This window comes from Mauremys mutica, chromosome 10, assembly GCF_020497125.1.
Source record: "Mauremys mutica isolate MM-2020 ecotype Southern chromosome 10, ASM2049712v1, whole genome shotgun sequence".
Classification (NCBI taxonomy): Eukaryota; Metazoa; Chordata; order Testudines; family Geoemydidae; genus Mauremys; species Mauremys mutica.
Window position 1 is genome coordinate 60,963,985 of NC_059081.1, and position 19,019 is coordinate 60,983,003.

General features: G+C 41.2%; 1 protein-coding gene across 1 annotated transcript in view; it reads right to left on the reverse strand.

The window, feature by feature from the left end:
- NDUFS1 (NADH:ubiquinone oxidoreductase core subunit S1) overlaps positions 1–19,019 on the reverse strand; it is a 31,923-nt gene that overhangs the window by 10,938 nt on the left and 1,966 nt on the right. Inside the window, exons 2-10 of the mRNA XM_045032075.1 lie at positions 9,831–9,898; positions 8,108–8,199; positions 5,185–5,292; positions 3,461–3,537; positions 2,779–2,860; positions 2,525–2,655; positions 1,465–1,650; positions 715–849; positions 106–220 (exon numbers count right to left, since the gene is read on the reverse strand). Of these exons, the coding sequence (XP_044888010.1) occupies positions 106–220; positions 715–849; positions 1,465–1,650; positions 2,525–2,655; positions 2,779–2,860; positions 3,461–3,537; positions 5,185–5,292; positions 8,108–8,199; positions 9,831–9,894 (990 nt within the window). The 5' untranslated portion in view covers positions 9,895–9,898. The remainder of the gene's footprint in view (positions 1–105; positions 221–714; positions 850–1,464; positions 1,651–2,524; positions 2,656–2,778; positions 2,861–3,460; positions 3,538–5,184; positions 5,293–8,107; positions 8,200–9,830; positions 9,899–19,019) is intronic.

Sequence of the window (19,019 nt, forward strand, 5' to 3'; positions counted from 1 at the left end):
GGTACAGTAATTTGCCCTGCTGCACAGAAGTATTATAAATACCCTTAACAAAACAAAAAAAAAAAAAAAAAGAGAGAGAGACAGACACATGCAAATATTTCTTACCACTCCAGCAACACGAGTCAGGGCATCTTCCCAGGAGCTGTAAACAAAAAGCCCTTCTTCATTTTTGACCATTGGTTCAATAAGCCGCTGGCGTTTCAAACCATCATAAGCAAACCTGGATGAAGAAAGCCAAACCAGTACTATTAAAAACACTAAGAGGAAGATGTGCTTTTATAGTACTGCCAATATCATTAAATTGTGAGGCAGAGGTCTACAGAGTGAGTGAAATATGACCAAAACCACAGCAGCCTTTGGTTCGGATATCCCAAACAGTTGGGATGAATAACCTCTCATGATACAGACTAGTAAATTTCTCAAAAGTTGAACCTTTTTAATGGAAATAAAATGAATGTTTCAACTCTCTCCTTTCAACATATAAAAACATTTGTCAGTCACAAAAAATTTAAACATTTCTACAGTCAAGGACTACAAAATATAAAATTCTAGTGCACGGGTTGGTTAATATGTATATTTACATCATCATAAAAAGAATTCTGTTTGCCAACAATGCCTTTAAAATACCAAGTGTAGAACTCAGAGGTCAGTGCTAGAGTCAGTATTTCTGGTACACTGTGAAAATGCCTATTTAAAAACAATATATACTGGTACCTTGTTTTGTCAGAGATCCATTCCTCATTGATGTCTTCATGCAATCTTGGTAAAATCCTCATCACTTCTCCAGTCCGTGTGCTCACCACAATGTTACTTCCAATGGCATCAAGAACATCAATGGACTCAGTCTTTCTGTGGGGAGGAAAAGGAACAGAAACCTACAACTCATGCATTGTTAAGCGATTGTCCAAAAAGCAATAGAAGTCTTTAGTCAAAGGTGACAAATGCTGTATGTAGGTTTCCAGCATTATCAGATATAATTAACATTAAAGGTTTGTTTCCCAAGACATATTGTAAATCAGCCTTTCACCAGTCACTGGACTATAGAATTTGATCCTTTCATAAGCACTGTGTATTCAACCGCTGGCACAATTTAGGGAGACCTGGAAATCGGAGACTATTCTGATCCTCCTGCCTCCCAGATTGCTAGAGATATAAACATATGTAATTTAGAATGACTTAACATCTATAGGATGAATGTACTTCTCAATTTAATTGACTTGGTATCAGTCAAAGTAACTCAATTGCTTAATGAATTCAATCTACACCTCTACCCCAACATAACACGACCCGATATAACACGGTAAAGCAGTGCTCGGGGGGAGAGAGGGGGCTGCGCACTCTGGTGGATCAAAGCAAGTTCTCTTACAATAGTAGCATAAATATTTATGCTGGGTGAATATTAAAGAGCATATGAAAGATAAACGGACATTAACTTGCATTCAATGTACCACTTAAAATACATACCGTGTCTCCCAGGGACGGGCAGTAAAGGCATATGGCTTGGAGGTAAGGGCTCCTACTGGGCAGATGTCAATAATATTGCCTGATAACTCAGACATAAACATTTTTTCAACATAAGTGCCAACTTGCATCTCGTTTCCTCTGCCTGTTGTTCCCAAGTCATCTACCCCTGCAATCTCACTAGCAAACCTGTTGGATGCAAATAAAGTGTAAAAACTGAAATGTGTATCAATATTACACGTTTAATTCTTAATCTTTTTATCTTTCAGTATCAGTCTCTGGAAGAGAAGCCATAACTACAGAAAAAAGAAAAAAAAAGACAGGCATCTAAATAGATTAGAAAGTCCCTATGTATGTAGTACAATGATTCTAATAGTTGGAAATAGTAAAAAGCAATTATACTGTCTTTGTATAAACATGAAGACATATCCAGCAACAGTTCACATATAGGAATACTAGCTTGCTGAATTTCATTGGGGTGGGAGAAGAAAGCTGATTCAAGGAACTGGCAACTGGTTTAAGGGAGTTTGATTATCAGTATGAATCCAGGCAAATTAAGCAGAGAAAACTGTGTCTGATCCATACCTAGATAAAGTTCAGGTTCAAATTGAATGATGCTGAAATCTAAAAAGCTATCCTCCTGAGATTTTAGTCTCAGACTGCTGTCACCTTGAGTCACAATCTTGGGACAATGGCTGTTTGAGACTACAGTTTCATACAAACCAGATCTGAAGAAAAGGCCCCTTCATATTTTGGGACCTGTTCTGGAATATAAACCACAGGGCTGGCTCTGAATTTGGAGTTTGATTCCATTTTCTTGCTTTGGACATCTCACTGTTATTGTCTGATAGTTATTTGGTGGTTTGTGAGAAATCAGTTGGTTGTCTCCATCAGACACCAGCATGTCTCCTTGCACCTTGGTTGCAATCACACAGGAGACAAAGGATTGAATGCCATTGGTTTAGCATCTTTCACGAGGCATTAGCAACAATCAGTATTTTAAAGATAGATTCTCCTCCATTATATTTTCCATTGGAGATAATACTAAGCAGAAAGACATTACCTGATACACCGAGTGCACTGTATACACCGAGTCATAATTGTTTTGACTAGTGGGCCAATGTTCTTGTCTTCAACTGCACGTTTTCCCTCTAAAAATCTACTCCTGTCATTGCCAAACATCATTGACTGGTCCTAGAATAGGTAACAGAAAATAGTTGAATCCATGTTACTGAAAAATGTAGTTTCACTGAAGACAATCAAAGAGACAAATGTTAGTAAATAAGAAGTGTAAAATAATTGAACCGGGCTTTTTACCTGGAGGTCACACTCTCCTCCCTGATCACAGATTGGACAGTCCAATGGGTGGTTTGCCAGCAAGAACTCCATTACACCCTCTCTGTTGGTGTCAGTAGTTACAGAGTTAGTGTCACAATTATACAGTTTTACCCTGCAGTCTAGACTATGAATGGTAGACAAGGCCTCCAGAGCATTAAAAACCAGACACTAGTGTCATTATCACTAAAATGCCAATATGTGTTTAAAAAAACAACAGATTGGGCTAACTGAATGACCTGGGTAATAGTAATGGGAAATGGGCCTTCATCTCCGGGTTACCGTTTTGTGTTTGCCACAGACTGGAGGGGATTACAAGTTGTTACAATCAAATGGCTATGTAGTAGCCTAGCCACATCACAGCACCAGGATCATCACTACCACCCTTGTTAGCATTCTCAGTCAAGAGACTGGGAAGAATTGCATGGACATGGATTTATTTTAAAATTTTAACTAGAAAGTAAACAGACTCTCTACATACAGTTTTACAGTCTATTGCAAATAAAGTTAAAAGCAGTACTTTAAGTGCCTTTATTTAAAAATGAAAAAAAAAAACCAAAGCTGAATATGGCACATTTGTTAAATTAGGTGATGTAATTATAGACCACACAGCCTTCTCCTCCAATAATAAAATAAGCAGCTACATAAAGTCAGATGTGGATACCTTGCTTTCCTGGACTTTTCAGAATTTGTCAGTATGTTCCAACCCTTCATTACTGGCATTGCACAAGCAGCTACTGGCTGCAATCATAATAGGAAAATGCATCAAGAGCTCTCCTCTTACAGCAAAGAGTGAATTATTCATACATGTACTGTTATTAATCTAACATCTTATAGAAAATACAAACATATTTGCCACAAAGCTCAGAAAAATCTACCCAATTAAAAACATAATGACTTTGGTTTTGAAGTTTTTTCTCCCATTCTTTTTGAGAATCTGTGACATAAGTGGTTAACTTTTGCCATTATCATTAGTTTTGATTTAATTAGCGGGTTTAACCTATTTTGTTCATTTTTAAAAGAAAAAAATTACACTGCACCAAAAGGAGAGAATGCAACTCTGAAAAAGGTTCTCCTCTTGACACAGGGCTCAATCCTGCATCACTGAAGTCAATGAGGGTTTTGCAACAGACTTCAATGAACACATAATGCAGTAACACATGGGGCTAGTAAATAAACTGCCATTTCAGTCAGGGACAAAGTTGTAGGTCCCAATCCTTCAATTAGATCCATGCAGGGTCGAGGGCAAGTTCAGGGCCCTAGTTTGTATACCAAATGACCACCTGCAGCTACACTGTGAGTTTCGTAAGGTAACAAAGTATAAACATGTATTTCTGAAAGATATACAATAAAGTAGTGGTTTTCAACCTGTGGTATGCAGACCCCTAGGGGGCGCAGACTATGTCTAAGGGGTCTGAGAAAGCATAGACTAGCTCATAGTCACCTAAGTCAATGTAAATTATGTCACTCATGGGCGTGAAAAAAAGACACCTCCCTGAGCAACTTAAGTTACACTGACCTAAGCACTGTCCACACCGGTGCTATGTCGATGGGAGATGCTCTCAAGTCGGCATAGCGCATCTTCACCAGATGTGCTACAGCGGTGCAGCTGTATCGGAGCAGCTGCATCAACGTAGCCTGGTAGCGTAGACTTGCCCTATGAAAATAAAGTGTCAGATGCCAGAAAAGGCACTCTTCTTTCTCTTATCAGTCAAAACAATGCAAATACCCCCACCTACAGGTCAAAACCCAGAAGTGATGTTACCACAGGAGCCCAGTTTGGCACCTTTTCAAATGCAGGGGTGGTGCTGGGGGGAGGGGAGACTTGCGAGGTTATAACCACTCCAAAATTTGCTTCAGGCCCCCCATGCCCCGCTGTAGCAGCTGCCACTCTCTGGCCGCCCTGCTCTGAAGGCATGGAGAGGGACAGAGCCTCGTAGTAAGGAGGGGCCAAGGCCCACGTCAGTCCTCCCACCGGGAAGAGGTTGGCACCGCCCCTGGTCAAATGCCGTACCAAGCATGTACAACATTTATAGCTTTATTCTGTTCAGTCAGTTTTCACTTTAAGACTTGTATGACAGGGGTCCACAGACTACATGTTGAATTTCCAAAGAGGTCTGCACCACCCTTCAAAGTTTTTTAGTGGTCCACAAATGGAAAAAAAAGGTTGAAAACCACTGCAATAAAACATCGTCATTCTTTTACAAACGGACATGACATGACATTTTGGGGTGGAGATAAATGCAGAAAAATAATCTGCTTGCAACATCCGCATTATAACTCCAGATTATATGCAATTGTTTTGCAGTTACTCACTCTCCAAATTTTCAGTAGAGTCCTGCAAACACTTATAAAATAATACAATTTCAGTACAGAAAAGATGCATACCTTGGGTGCTTTCTCTATCTCTACAAGGCACATCCTACAGTTTCCCGCAACAGACAATCGATCATGGTAACAAAAGCGAGGTATCTGCATTCCAACTTTTTCACAGGTCTAGAAAAGGAAGAAAATTAAGTTACAGAATTACCTCTTATGACCTTGGTTTAACTGAATTTTCAATTCTGAGATTTCTCAAAGAATGAAAAATTTGTTTTGGTTTTCATGGAGTGTGCGCTCAGTGTATCTCTTCGGCTTGTGCAGGGTTAGTTTCAGAAGTTTGCCTAAAGGGGAGAGTGGCAAGTCAATAATGATAAATAAGGGGCTGGGGAGTAATAGGAAAAAGCAGATTAAAAAAATTGGGCCCAAGGAGAAAGTGTGTTAAGAACTGTAGTAATAAAAAGAATATTTGTATTTTGTTGCTCTGCAGTAACAAACTCACAAGAAAGTAAGCACTATATCAAGAAAGGTACATGGGACGAGAGCTCCAATAAGACTTACAGGAAGAAGGAAAGTAAGAATGAATTTGGAAAGAGGTAGAAGATATGAAGTAAAAAAAATGACAGGCATAAGAAACCCCAATACAGTACAATGACATGGACGTCCACTATAATCTCACTGAGTGCCCTGAAGATTATAGCGGTTCAAAGTGCCACCTCACACATTCACAGAAGCAGCCCAAACCCTGAGAAAATTTAGTAATGCTTTTGACGCAGTCCCAACATGACATTCTCATAAGGAAACTAGGAAAATGTAAATTACATGAAATTACTACAAGGTGGGTACAACTGTTTGAAAAACTGTACTCAAAGAGCAATTATCAATGGTTCACTATCAAACTGGGAGGACATTTCTAATGGGGTTTCACAGGGATCTGTCCTGGGTCTGGAATTAGTCAACATTTTTATTAATGACTTGGATAATGGAGTGGAGAGTATGCTTATAAAACTTGTGGATGACACCAAGCGACTTTGAAGGACAACATTAGAATTCAAAACAACCATGACTAATTCTCCAATTTGTCAACAAGATTAAATTAGATAAAGACAAATGCAAAGTACTACACCTTTCAGGAAGGAAAAATCAAATACATAAATAGGGACTAACTGGCTGGGTAGCAGCACTGCAGAAAAGGATCTGGGAGTTGTGATGTTTTGGGGATCATTCAGACCAGTAAGAGGTTCTGTCATTGCCTGCCCTGTTAACGCTGGTATGCCTTAATGCTGTGCTCAGATCCCTGACACCGGCAGTCTGCCCACAAGCACAAGGTCTCGCCCTGGCTTACATCAGCCTTATTCCTTGCATGGTAACACCAACAGCTTTCCAGTCCAGAGCCTCCCCAAATCCATCCTCTCTAAGTTCTTAACAACCAGGCACTCAGACAGTTGCCCTTTGGTTTGTCACCCCAGAACCAGCTCCCCCTATTATACCAGCTCACTTTGGGATACACACTCCATATAGTTTGTACCAGAGACTTGATAGAGTTAAAAATAAACAAAAAGTTTATTTAATCGAAAAGCCACATATTCAAAGATTAAATAGTAAAGGAAAGCAAAAATATACAAGTTACACAGAAAAAAAAACCCAACGATGCAACCTCATGTTTCACACTTCTATACTGTATTAGAAAAAGGATTTTATCGAAGTTACCTATTGCCTTTGAACAGTTCCCCAGCCTAACCCCAAGCACAGTGGTGTGCAAATTATTCCAGTCACGCTCCCCCTTACCATTAACAGACTCTATCTGTGCCGCCCTCCCACCCCATTACTGCACAGCCAAGGCTTCCTCAGCAGTGAAGCTTGGGCTGAAGGCAGAGCTGGGGAGGGGGGGAAAGCTGTGGCTAGAAGCAGAGCTGGACCTGGGGGGCACGATGCTCCCTCTCCTCCCCACCCCAACCCCCGTAAAAAATCCTGGATTTACACTGGATTTACACTGTAAATAGATTACACTGCCACTAGATGCTGCAGAGGTATTCAAAAGGGAGGTAGATGTCACTTTATTATTAAATTAATTAATTAAGTAATATGAACTCTTGGTTCATCGTCAACTTCTACAAAAGGAGTCTCATGTCAGTAGAGCAGAGAGAGAAAGCTGATTAAGCAGCAATGGAGCCTAAGAGAAATACTGCATTGGGCTATTAGCTGGGAACTGTAAAGCCACAGCCATTTTAATGTAACTTGCATCCAAAGGCACAATTCTGCCTTCTGAAATGAACCTTGGCTGCATACTTTATGTGCCATTTCTCCATAGCTGGTCCCTTCTTATTGCTCCTAAAAAGTTAGTTTAGAAGTCTACTTGAAAAGCTGGCCTAGTGGCCCAGCTGCAATGCTAGGCATAGCCTTGAAAAGTTTGGATCCCATTTTGACTTCACACGTTTTTCCCCCTCAGGCAAGGAAGAGGGGAAGTGTGGCAAAGGCATGCATAGAGTTCTGAGCCATAAGAGCTGGGGCAGGAAGGGAAGCTATATCTTGCATACCACTTAAGTATAGCACAGAGGGCTCTCAAAGAGTCCTGTTCAGTCCACTATAATAAGAGCAGTAGCCATATAAAGCCTGGAAAAACAGTGGGTGTGACCCATATATTTCTGACAAGGACGCAAGAGAGCCACCATAACTGCTCTACCTGCACCATCTAGAATTTAATTAAAGCTTGTCTGCACTGCAGTAGTAATCAGTTTGAATTCCTCCTATGACATCTTCCTTTCAGCTAATGGGGTCAGATTTTGCTTTCTCAAAATGTAAAGCCACTACAAGTGATCATCCCATATTAAATTCTCTGGTGGATAGCAAAACCACCTATACAGAACTGCCATGAGACACACAAAGTGTTCAGTTACATGAAGTGTAACACAATGACAAAATATACTGTTACCAATGGGGGGGGTGGGGGGGGGCACGAGGTAGTCAGATGCTGGTCCAGAATTTTTTCTACCTGAAGCACTGTGGTTCCTGGTTCTACAAAGACAGGCTGCCCATCAACGAACACCTCTATCAAGTTGCTGGCTGCTGTAGTGGTTGTACGCACTAAAAGATACAAGGGGGAAAAAAAAAAACCTGAGAATTTAAGTCACTGCTTAATGTGACACGCACTATTCTTGGTCTCTTTACTCTAATTGGTAGACCAGAAAGGTTAACATCCAAACCTGTGCTCCAAAAGACCAATAAGTATTTTATTAGTCAGTTGTCCACATACTGGACGCTACTTTAATTATGAAGTTGGCATCTAGATAGCCTGGTGATAGGCACCATAAAAATCCAAAGACAGGATTATTGCAGGCAAATTTCTTAGATGATGCTTACTAATGTTTTGACAGTTATGCCGCCTATTATACTAGCTATATCAACAATAAAGCAAACAAAAAAATATAACCCTGATTTCCATTAGCTTGTCTAAAATTCTTATTCCTCATTGCATCTCATCTAGCACATTTGGCATTGCTATGTCTTCAACCATTATGAACTAGGATGCGACCAAAAGCTTAAAAAAATATTATTTCTTCAATTGATGCAGTAGTCCATCAAAACTTTAGGCATATGATCATTATGTAAAAATACATATCACAATAATTAATCTAAGTTGATCGTTTCAAAACCACCACCAAACAACAACAAAGTGGATATTCCCTAGGGCAGGTATCACTTGTGAAGCTCAATGAGATGTTATTTCTAACACGAGAGAAGAAAAGTACGGAGAATAGCTGATGGCCAATTTTGAAAAGCAAATTAATCATAATTCAATGTGTTTCCTTCTGAGCTCTCTTTCACAAAAATTCACTAATAAATGCAGATTTAAGGTATTATATAGCTTTATCCCCCACAAAATGGCTTTTTAAATGCTTGCCACATAAAATATTAAAGTGTGCTCTCTTTTTGCTTTGACAACTGCATTGTTTTTCATATGGCAAATTATGGGCTTTTTAAAAAAAAATGTCAGTGTGGGTAACATAACACACCTGTAAACATTCAGCCATTCAGACTGCTTAAGTGGCTTAGCATTTCTACAGCTCTTGTAGAACATCAATCTCTGGATACTCCAGTGCATTGTTAGTGGTGTTGGGGAACGAGGGAAATTTTAAAGGACATTAGTACCAATCACAGTCAGGACATTCTTCTTTCACGTGATTCAGAGTAGCTCTAAATGGGAGGGAGCTGCAGACAGGGCATTCTCCATGAAGACCCCTAGGCTGTGGAATTCACTTCCTTCTGGGCTCTTACGAAGGCAGATTTCTTGTTACCTTCCAGCCATACCAAAAGTCTATTTTTTCTCCTCAATGCATTTGGAAAGCGTGCAGGTGGAGGGGTAGAAGGATTTTATTGTTAAGTTTGTTGGCAAGTTAATGTTAATAATAAAGGGTAGAGTAGTATGAGTAACTTATTGAAGGACGTTTCACATTATTGAACGTTGTTAACTTCAGGATACGTAAAAGCTTCCATAGCTTAAGATGGGTGCTTCTAGTTGTTTTTATAAATACAAATAACTAATAGCTAGTACAATCCAAACCCCACCAGCAACAAGAGCACTATATGAAACCCAGAGAATGGTAGGAAATTTGTGTAATAACCCCAATACACAATCCCTTCTTTACGTGCATTGTATCACTCTGTATAAGTAGGGAAAGGCTTCTCATGCACTTGTGTATAAAAGGCAGACTCACCACATCCTTTGGTGGATTGAGTGACACCAGCTAAGGCCCTGCGGACAGCAGGTAATCGCAGCATGGCGCTGAAAATTAATACAAGAGAAGTTAGAGGGTTAAATTTTAGCAATTAAGATCTGCCGGATATTTCTATGATGGTGGGTAAAAATCAATAATTTTAATATTTAAATTAAATACAAACTTATTTAAAAAAAATCTAAATATGATGTTAACATCTATGTTGGCCTAAATGTATTGTATATTATATTTAAATTATTTTAATTTAAATTAAATATAAAAAATATTAAGCATTATCTTTGTGCCAAGTTTTAAAGACAGTAAAATAACTGAACTGGTGGATGTTGCTGACTAAGCATCAGGAACCAGAGTTTGTTGAAGTGCTACCCCAGCTTTTGACAACAGTGCCTCCTTCTGCAGGCACAGAAAGAATAATTTTTTCATTTTAGTTTGTTCAACTAGCTTAGTTCAATGACTAGTACACTGAAAGTTGAGAATGCAACTGGAAGTTGTAAGAGCAGGCAAGCTTGTTTTCCTCTTCCAATCTATGAATAAATACTAGATGTGAGAATGAGAGCTACTAGTTCTAAAATCCTGAAGGACATGGTGACCAGAAACAATCAATTCAATTCACTAACTACAGATAATACTTCCTTTGTTTAATGAAGTTAGTATTAAATTCAAAACATTTTTTGATAAACTTTTTCTCTTAAAACAAAATTAAAATCTTTTTGTGCACTGATTTTGAATTTCCATCCAAATAGAGTTTGACAGAAACACTATCTAGTAAGAAGTTAAGTGATATAACTGCTTAAATAAATGTGTATTGATGTAGTGTATCCTGCTGGATAGCAAAAAGAAGCAACAAATTTAGTGTAAAGGCTATATTTAGTTGCAAATCAGCATGTTTTAACAGTTACCAACCAATAAGAATCAATTTTTTTTTTTTTTAGGAAAGCAACTAAAAAATGCAAATACAAAACATGATTAAAATTGGTGGATTTAAATCAATCTGCCCTGATTTCTCCAGATCTTAAGTTTTTAATTTGTATGCAAGACTTTGTAATTTGTATGGAACAAACTTTTGTATCATATGTCCTAAGCGACGAGTAGATGACAGCACCAAGAATTCTTGAGTTCTAATCCTGGCTCTGACAACAATTACCTCCATAGCCTTGGGCAAATCAATCACTCAAACTCAAATTTTCAGGTGCCCATTCATTCCGAGTGCCTAACTCAACACAGTCTAAGGCTTGACTTTCAGAGGTGCTGGGCATCCTCCATAACTCCAGCTTAAGTCAACGAGAGTAAAAAGTGTACACTGCTCTTCTGAAAATTGTGCCCCCAAAACTGAGGCATTCAAAGTGAATGGACATTTTTGAACATATGAGCCCAAGAGATTGAATACAGGTCACACTGTGAATCAATAGCAAGGATGGATATAAACCCAATGTCTCCTGATTTCCAGTCTTGTACCCCCACAAACTCATCAATGCTGGCTCCCTATTCCAAACTAGCAGGCAGCTATCAAAATAAGAGTGTTTCCATTAGCATGCATGTCACTTTACAGAAAAAAGTAGGATGACATTCTCTTCCATAAACTGCTCACAGTCTAAAACAGATAACTTTAACAAAGCAAGAAATGACAAAAAAAGAAAAAAAAGAAAGGCAGTTGAAAGAAAAGACTGTTCTTGGAAAAGCATTATTTGCAATTAATTGTTTCTGATGTGTTGTTTTTAAACTGAATGTTTGTTTCTCATTAGTGTCCGTCTGAATTAGGCTCCCCCAGCTTCCTAAATACATATAAACATCTCATTATATGACCTAACTGCAAAATAGTTGGTCTGTAGTTTGGAGTGACTCACTACCCTCATAACAAAGCTATCCTCCAAAGCCAAGGAATTTGAAAGTTGAATGGGGTCCATTCTTTTATGAAGAACGAGAGTTAAGAAAATTAGGGCTTAGCTATATGGCATCACAGTCTGCGGTACCATGTAGACAAGCCCTCAGAAGCTAAGCTATGAGACAAGATTCAAGTGATCACAGGAACTTGATAACAAGAGTGAAGAGCATTTCAGAGTTAGCATGTAACCCATTTTATTTTTCCAAGGGGACGAAATGCTGTTGCAGTACTTAAAATGGACATTGTCCTGATGGCAGGTTCTATATTCGACTTCCTCTTTTTTCCAAATATTTGCAAGTCCATGGTATTCTTTGTTTTCCTGTCCCACAACAAAACACTTCAAAGTTGTTTGCTAATAGCAGCTTACTTATGATAGCAACCCTACAATTAAGAAGTGTGTGATCTTCAAAATTATTATAAACAATTGATAGAAAAATGTTAATGAGCAATCTGTGTGATATTATATATATATACACACACACCTCTACCCCAATATAACACGATCCGATATAACATGAATTCGGATATAATGCGGTAAAGCAGCGCTCCGGGGGGATGGGGCTGCGCGCTCCAGAGGATCAAAGCAAGTTCAATATAACGTGGTTTCACCTATAAAGTGGTAAGATTTTTTAGCTCCCGAGGACAGCGTTATATCAGGGTGGAGGTGTGTGTATGTGCACGCACACACACAAAACAAAAACATAAGAACTGAAAGCAAGCCCAATCCTACTCTCAATGAAGACACAGCGAGTTTTACCATGGGAATGGATAGGACGCTAAGCCCTTATCACATACAGTGGAACTACTTCAAAACAATATTGCCTGATTACAGACCAAAAATTATATGATTTTTCAAATGATCAAAGACAACTGTTGGAGGAAGTATTAAATTATGAATTACTAATCATTAATGATTTTTCAGAAACAATATTAAACAAACATCATCAACTTGATGCACTTCTCTCTTATTTATCTAGTACTGTTAGAAGCACCACTTCTTACTGTAAAGCAATGAGATCAGGAAAAAAAATTATCTTTAGCTTGTTTACTTAGTGAATAAAACAGCATGGGACTCTGTCATAGGAGGAATATCAAGCTACTTTTAACTTTTTTTGAAAATGGACTAGATTTCAATATGGTAGTCTTAACAGCTCAGGCTATGCACTTAAAACTTGATAGCTGCATCATTAGCTTATACAGCGACAGCGCTTCCTATTATTTTGGAAAGAGATGAGAAGGGAAGAAGCTGGAGAGTACTAGTCTATCACTCCCTGAAAATTTCAACAGCAGAGCTACCCTCCCCTTCAGCTAGTGGGCTCTGTAGCGTAGCTAGGGTGGGAGCGGAGGAGCGGCCACTCCCCCACTGAGCACAAGTGGCATCTTGTCAATTTCTTGCCGCCTTTTTACTCACTCAGGGGAGCGATTAAAAAAAAAAAGGTGCCACCTGCTGCGGCGCTTTTATTATACTCACCCGGTGATGCTCCAGGTCTTCGGCAGCACTCTGAGTCTTCGGCGGCACTTCAGCGGCAGGACCTTCACTCGCTCCAGGTCTTCGGCGGCATTTCAGCAGCGGGACCTTCAGTGCCGCCAAAGACACCTGGAGCGAGTGAAGGGCCTGCCGCCGAAGACCCAGAGCGCCACTGGGTGAGTAAAAGTGCCGCAGCTGGCCCCCCCCTTTTTTTTTTTAAATTGCTCCCCCTATTCCTTCCACTTGGCTACGCCACTGGGTGCGCTGCATGCAAATCGCTCTGAAGCTAGTCAAATTTTGCTCTAAGCATCTGCTGGAGATCACTCAAAACCACAGAAAGGCGCACTCCCTCTCCCCACATGGATTTACCGGGCTGCCACAAAACTGTCAGTCTCTGCTGGTTTGAGGAGTGTGGGCAAGAAATTAGGCAATGGACCTGCTGTTCTAGACTAACTGGACTGGACTCAGAGAAACCACTCTAAAAAACTAAATTATTTATATCTGTTTAATACTCTATAGAAATTCAGTATTTCAGAGGCTGGAAGGTTCCTCTTCAGTGTAAATACCTGCATGGAGTACACAGGAGGAGTTCACAGCAGAAGAATCACTGACATCTATGCCAAAAATCACACAGGGAATGGGGGAGAAGGGCCACACCAGGGACACGCAGCAGTGCTGCATGAAAATAAGTTAGCTTCGTCAAGCGTACCAGAAGACAAGGGAGGCGAACAGTTGATCTGGTTCTGCCCCACAGAAATGCCACTTTTATGAGGCGCTGCATGCGATTCTCAGCAGCAACTCCACCACTACCCCAAAACGCTCCGTGGATACCTCACAGGAGCCCCAGGCGACCTCGAGCAACAACGAGGAGGACATTGTTGATGAGGCAGAGGAGGAGAATACAAGGCAGGCAAGCGAAGGATCCATTCTCCCCGACAGCCAAGCACTGTTTTTAACCCTGGAGCCCATCGCTTCACAGGAGCAATTGCTGGAAGTGTGTGATGCCAGGGAAGGCACTTCTGGTGAGTACACATTTCCAGTCAAACCGTAAGGGTTACATGCTATTATTTTGAATGTTTAATCTGACCAAAAAGGAGGTGTAGGGGTATCAGTGGCCACTCCAGCTACACAGAGGGTGCTCTCTGAAAGAGACTGTTTATGTGCACGGGGATGGCCCTGGAATCCTCCATGGAGATCTCTAGGAAGCTTTCATGGAGGTACTCTGCAATCTTTTGTAAAGTTTCTGGGAAGGGTTGCCTTATTTTGTCTACCACAGTAGGGCACTTTCCCACCCCACTCCAGCATTAAGTCTTCTGGCATCACTGCGGCACACAGCATTGTAGCATAATGTTGATAAACTCAACATTAACAAGTCACTGGGACCAGATGGCATTCACCCAAGAGTTCTGAAAGAACTCAAATGTGAAGTTGCGGAACTATTAACTAAGGTTTGTAACCTGTCCTTTAAATCGGCTTCGGTACCCAATGACTGGAAGTTAGCTAATGTAACGCCAATATTTAAAAAGGGCTCTAGGGGTGATCCCGGCAATTACAGACCGGTAAGTCTAATGTCGGTACCGGGCAAATTAGTTGAAACAATAGTAAAGAATAAAATTGTCAGACACATAGAAAAACATAAACTGTTGAGCAATAGTCAACATGGTTTCTGTAAAGGGAAATCGTGTCTTACTAATCTATTAGAATTCTTTGAAGGGGTCAACAAACATGTGGACAAGGGGGATCCGGTGGACATAGTGTACTTAGATTTCCAGAAAGCCTTTGACAAGGTCCCTCACCAAAGGCTCTTACGTAAATTAAGCTGTCATGGGATAAAAGGAAAGGTCCTTTCATGGATTGAGAACTGGTTAAAGGACAGGGAACAAAGGGTAGGAATTAATGGTAAATTCTCAGAATGGAGAGGGGTAACTAGTGGTGTTCCCCAAGGGTCAGTCCTAGGACCAATCCTATTCAATTTATTCATAAATGATCTGGAGAAAGGGGTAAACAGTGAGGTGGCAAAGTTTGCAGATGATACTAAACTACTCAAGATAGTTAAGACCAAAGCAGATTGTGAAGAACTTCAAAAAGATCTCACAAAACTAAGTGAGTGGGCAACAAAATGGCAAATGAAATTTAAAGTGGATAAATGTAAAGTAATGCACATTGGAAAAAATAACCCCAACTATACATACAACATGATGGGGGCTAATTTAGCTACAACGAGTCAGGAAAAAGATCTTGGAGTTATCGTGGATAATTCTCTGAAGATGTCCACGCAGTGTGCAGAGGCGGTCAAAAAAGCAAACAGGATGTTAGGAATCATTAAAAAGGGGATAGAGAATAAGACTGAGAATATATTATTGCCCTTATATAAATCCATGGTACGCCCACATCTCGAATACTGTGTACAGATGTGGTCTCCTCACCTCAAAAAAGATATTCTAGCACTAGAAAAGGTTCAGAAAAGAGCAACTAAGATGATTAAGGGTTTAGAGAAGGTCCCATATGAGGAAAGATTAAAGAGGCTAGGACTCTTCAGTTTGGAAAAGAGAAGACTAAGGGGGGACATGATAGAGGTATATAAAATCATGAATGATATTGAGAAAGTGGATAAGGAAAAGTTATTTACTTATTCCCATAATACAAGAACTAGGGGTCACCAAATGAAATTAATAGGCAGCAGGTTTAAAACAAATAAAAGGAAGTTCTTCTTCACGCAGCGCACAGTCAACTTGTGGAACTCCTTACCTGAGGAGGTTGTGAAGGCTAGGACTATAACAATGTTTAAAAGGGGACTGGATAAATTCATGGTGGCTAAGTCCATAAATGGCTATTAGCCAGGATGGGTAAGAATGGTGTCCCTAGCCTCTGTTCGTCAGAGGATGGAGATGGATGGCAGGAGAGAGATCACTTGATCATTGCCTGTTAGGTTCACTCCCTCAGGGGCACCTGGCATTGGCCACTGTCGGTAGACAGATACTGGGCTAGATGGACCTTTGGTCTGACCCGGTACAGCCTTTCTTATGTTCTTATATGTTCTTAAGGACCAGGTCGGTACCCAGATGCATCATCTACTCCCTTTCTGCCTCTGTTATCCTCAGGAGAGTGATATTGCATATGGTCATGTAGAGGAAACCAGGGAAGTTTTCAATGCTAGCCCTTAAGCCGTAAACAATTCAACAAGTAATCCGCCTGTTCAGTGAAATCTGGGTCACACAACCACGCTTTCCCAAGTGTGCTGTGGTTGGAAGGGATCACCGTGTATTGCAACCAGCATTTTAAGGGGGGGGGGGGGAGGAGGGTGTTACTGTTTGTCTCCCTTCCTCCCCAACCCAGTGCTGCTTTTGTAAAAAAAAATAAAAAAAACAAACAAACCTATTTGGGGGGCTTTACAGTGGTGCCTGTCCTCAAGAACCATCAGGTTGTTAGGGGAAAGGGAGCTTTTCTCAAGTTCCAACCTGTGATTCCAAGGATGTCTTCACAAAAGCTGCAGCACAAGACCTCTCACCCATGCCTCATGGCCTTACTCACCCATGGATGGAGCAGCAAACCGACTCTTGTAATAGCCAGCGGTTGTGATTAGATTGTGGCTTGCAGAGAAATGCATTGAGGGGTGTTTTTTAATAACAAGAATTAACCTTGCACCAGAAACAATGTATGCACTGTCAATGCTACCCTCGTGCTTTGTATTCTTTGCAGCTGAAACGCTGTCCATCGGCACATCCTCCACACCGGGATAAAGACTTTCCCAGATTAGAAGGCAGAAAAAAACGACTTGGGAGGACATGTTCAATGAGTTAATGTGTGCCTCCGAGAGTGACAAGATGGAGCTCAGAGCATGGAGGAGGGATTATGAGGGATTATGAGGGAGCAATCAGACATGTTGAGGCGTCTGGTTGAGGTTCAAGAAAGGCAGCTGGATGCTACAGTCCCTCTGCAGCCTATGTTGAACCTGCTGCCATCATCGCCAAGTTCCACATTCTTCTCCCCAAAATGTCCTATCAGGTGGGGGAGGTTTCAGTATCCCTTGCACTCAACACCAGGGGAGGGTAGAAGGAACAGAAGGCGCCCATTCCCAAACCTTGGATTGTTACGGCTGTGCAAATGTAAGCAATCTGTCCTTGTTTCCCCCCCCCACACACACAAACCTGTGTTATCAGCTCTTTTGCCCCAGGTTATCTTACTTTTCTTTGCTGCCTGTGTGTGTTTTTGTGCATAATAAAACTTAAGGGATTGAGGAGAAAAGGCTCTTTAATTCATTCAGCACACTGTAGTTAGTGGGGGTGGCGTTTACAGGGGAGAAAATGCAATGAAGGGGACAGCTTGGTAAGGAACGACACAGATAAGTGTCACATTACTGTGGATCATTTCTGAAACTGGTTTTCAAAGCCTCACAGAGACACAGAGCCCCTCGATGTGCTCTTTTTATTGCCCTGGTGTCTGGCTGCTCAAAATTGGCTGCCAAGCGATCTTCCTCCACCCCACACCCTGCCGGAAACTTTTCTCCTTTTGTTTCACAGATATTATGAAGTACAGAGCAGGCAGCAATAACAGTGGGGATACTGTTTTCACTGAGGTCTAATCTAGTAAGCAAACAACGCCAGTGGCCTTTTAAACGTCCAAAGGCACATTTTACCACCATTCTGCACTTGCTCAGCCTATGGTTGAGCCTGTCCTTACTGCTGTCCAGGCTGCCTGTGTATGGCTTCATGAGCCATGGGAGCAAGGGGTAGGCTTGGTATCCCAGGATCATGACTGGCATTTCAACATCACCAGTGGTTCTGTCCAGACTGCAGAATAAAGTCCCTGCTTGCAGCTTTATGAACAGACCTGTGTTCCTAAAGACGCATGCATCACGCACCTTTCCTGACCATCCCACGCTGATGTTGGTGAAATGGCCCGTGATCCACCAGCACTTGCAACACCATTGAGAAGTACCCCTTTTAGTTTATGTACTCTTTGGCAAGGTGGTGTAGTGCCAAGTCAGGGATATGTGTTCCATCTATAGGCTCACCGCAGTTAGGGAACCCCATCGCCACAAAACCATCCACTATGTCCTGCATGTTGCCCAGAGTCACTACCCTTCTTAGCAGAAGTCTGTTGATTGCCCTGCAAACTTGGATCACAACAGATCCCATGGTAGATTTACCCACTCCGAATTGATTCCCCACTGACCAACAGTAGTCTGGCGTTGCAAGCTTCCACAGAGCAATCACCACTTGCTTCTTCACTATCAGAGCAGCCCTCATTTTAGTATTGCTGCACTTCAGGGCTGAGGAAAGCTCTTCAGACAGTTCCTGGAAAGTGGCCTTACACATATGAAAGTTCTGCAGCCACTGCTCATCATCCCATAGCTGCATAACAATGCGGTTCCACCAAGCAGTGTTTGTTTCCCTGGCCCAAAAGAGACACTCAACCGTGTCAAGGTGATGCATGACTGTTGCCAGGACCTACGAATTGCTCCACTCTATGGTTTTTAGCAGGGCTGCTTGCATGGCATCACATTGTTCTGTCCGGCAGCTCCTGTATCAGCTGTGTAAATACTACAGAATAAGGCCCGAGGTGTCTGTAATGCTCACAATAGTATACAGCTGAGCAGGGTCCATGCTTACCATGCTATGGCATCTGCACAGGTAACCCAGGTTTACGAAAAAAAGGCGTGAAAAAGGCTTGGTTTGTTTGCCGTTGATTTCAGGGAGGGAGTGAGGTAAGGGAGGCTAACGCCATGTTCCCATAACCACCCGCGCAAATGTTTTGGTCCCATAAGGCATTGAAAGCCCAACACAAAATTCCACTTGGCTACATGCACTGTGGGATA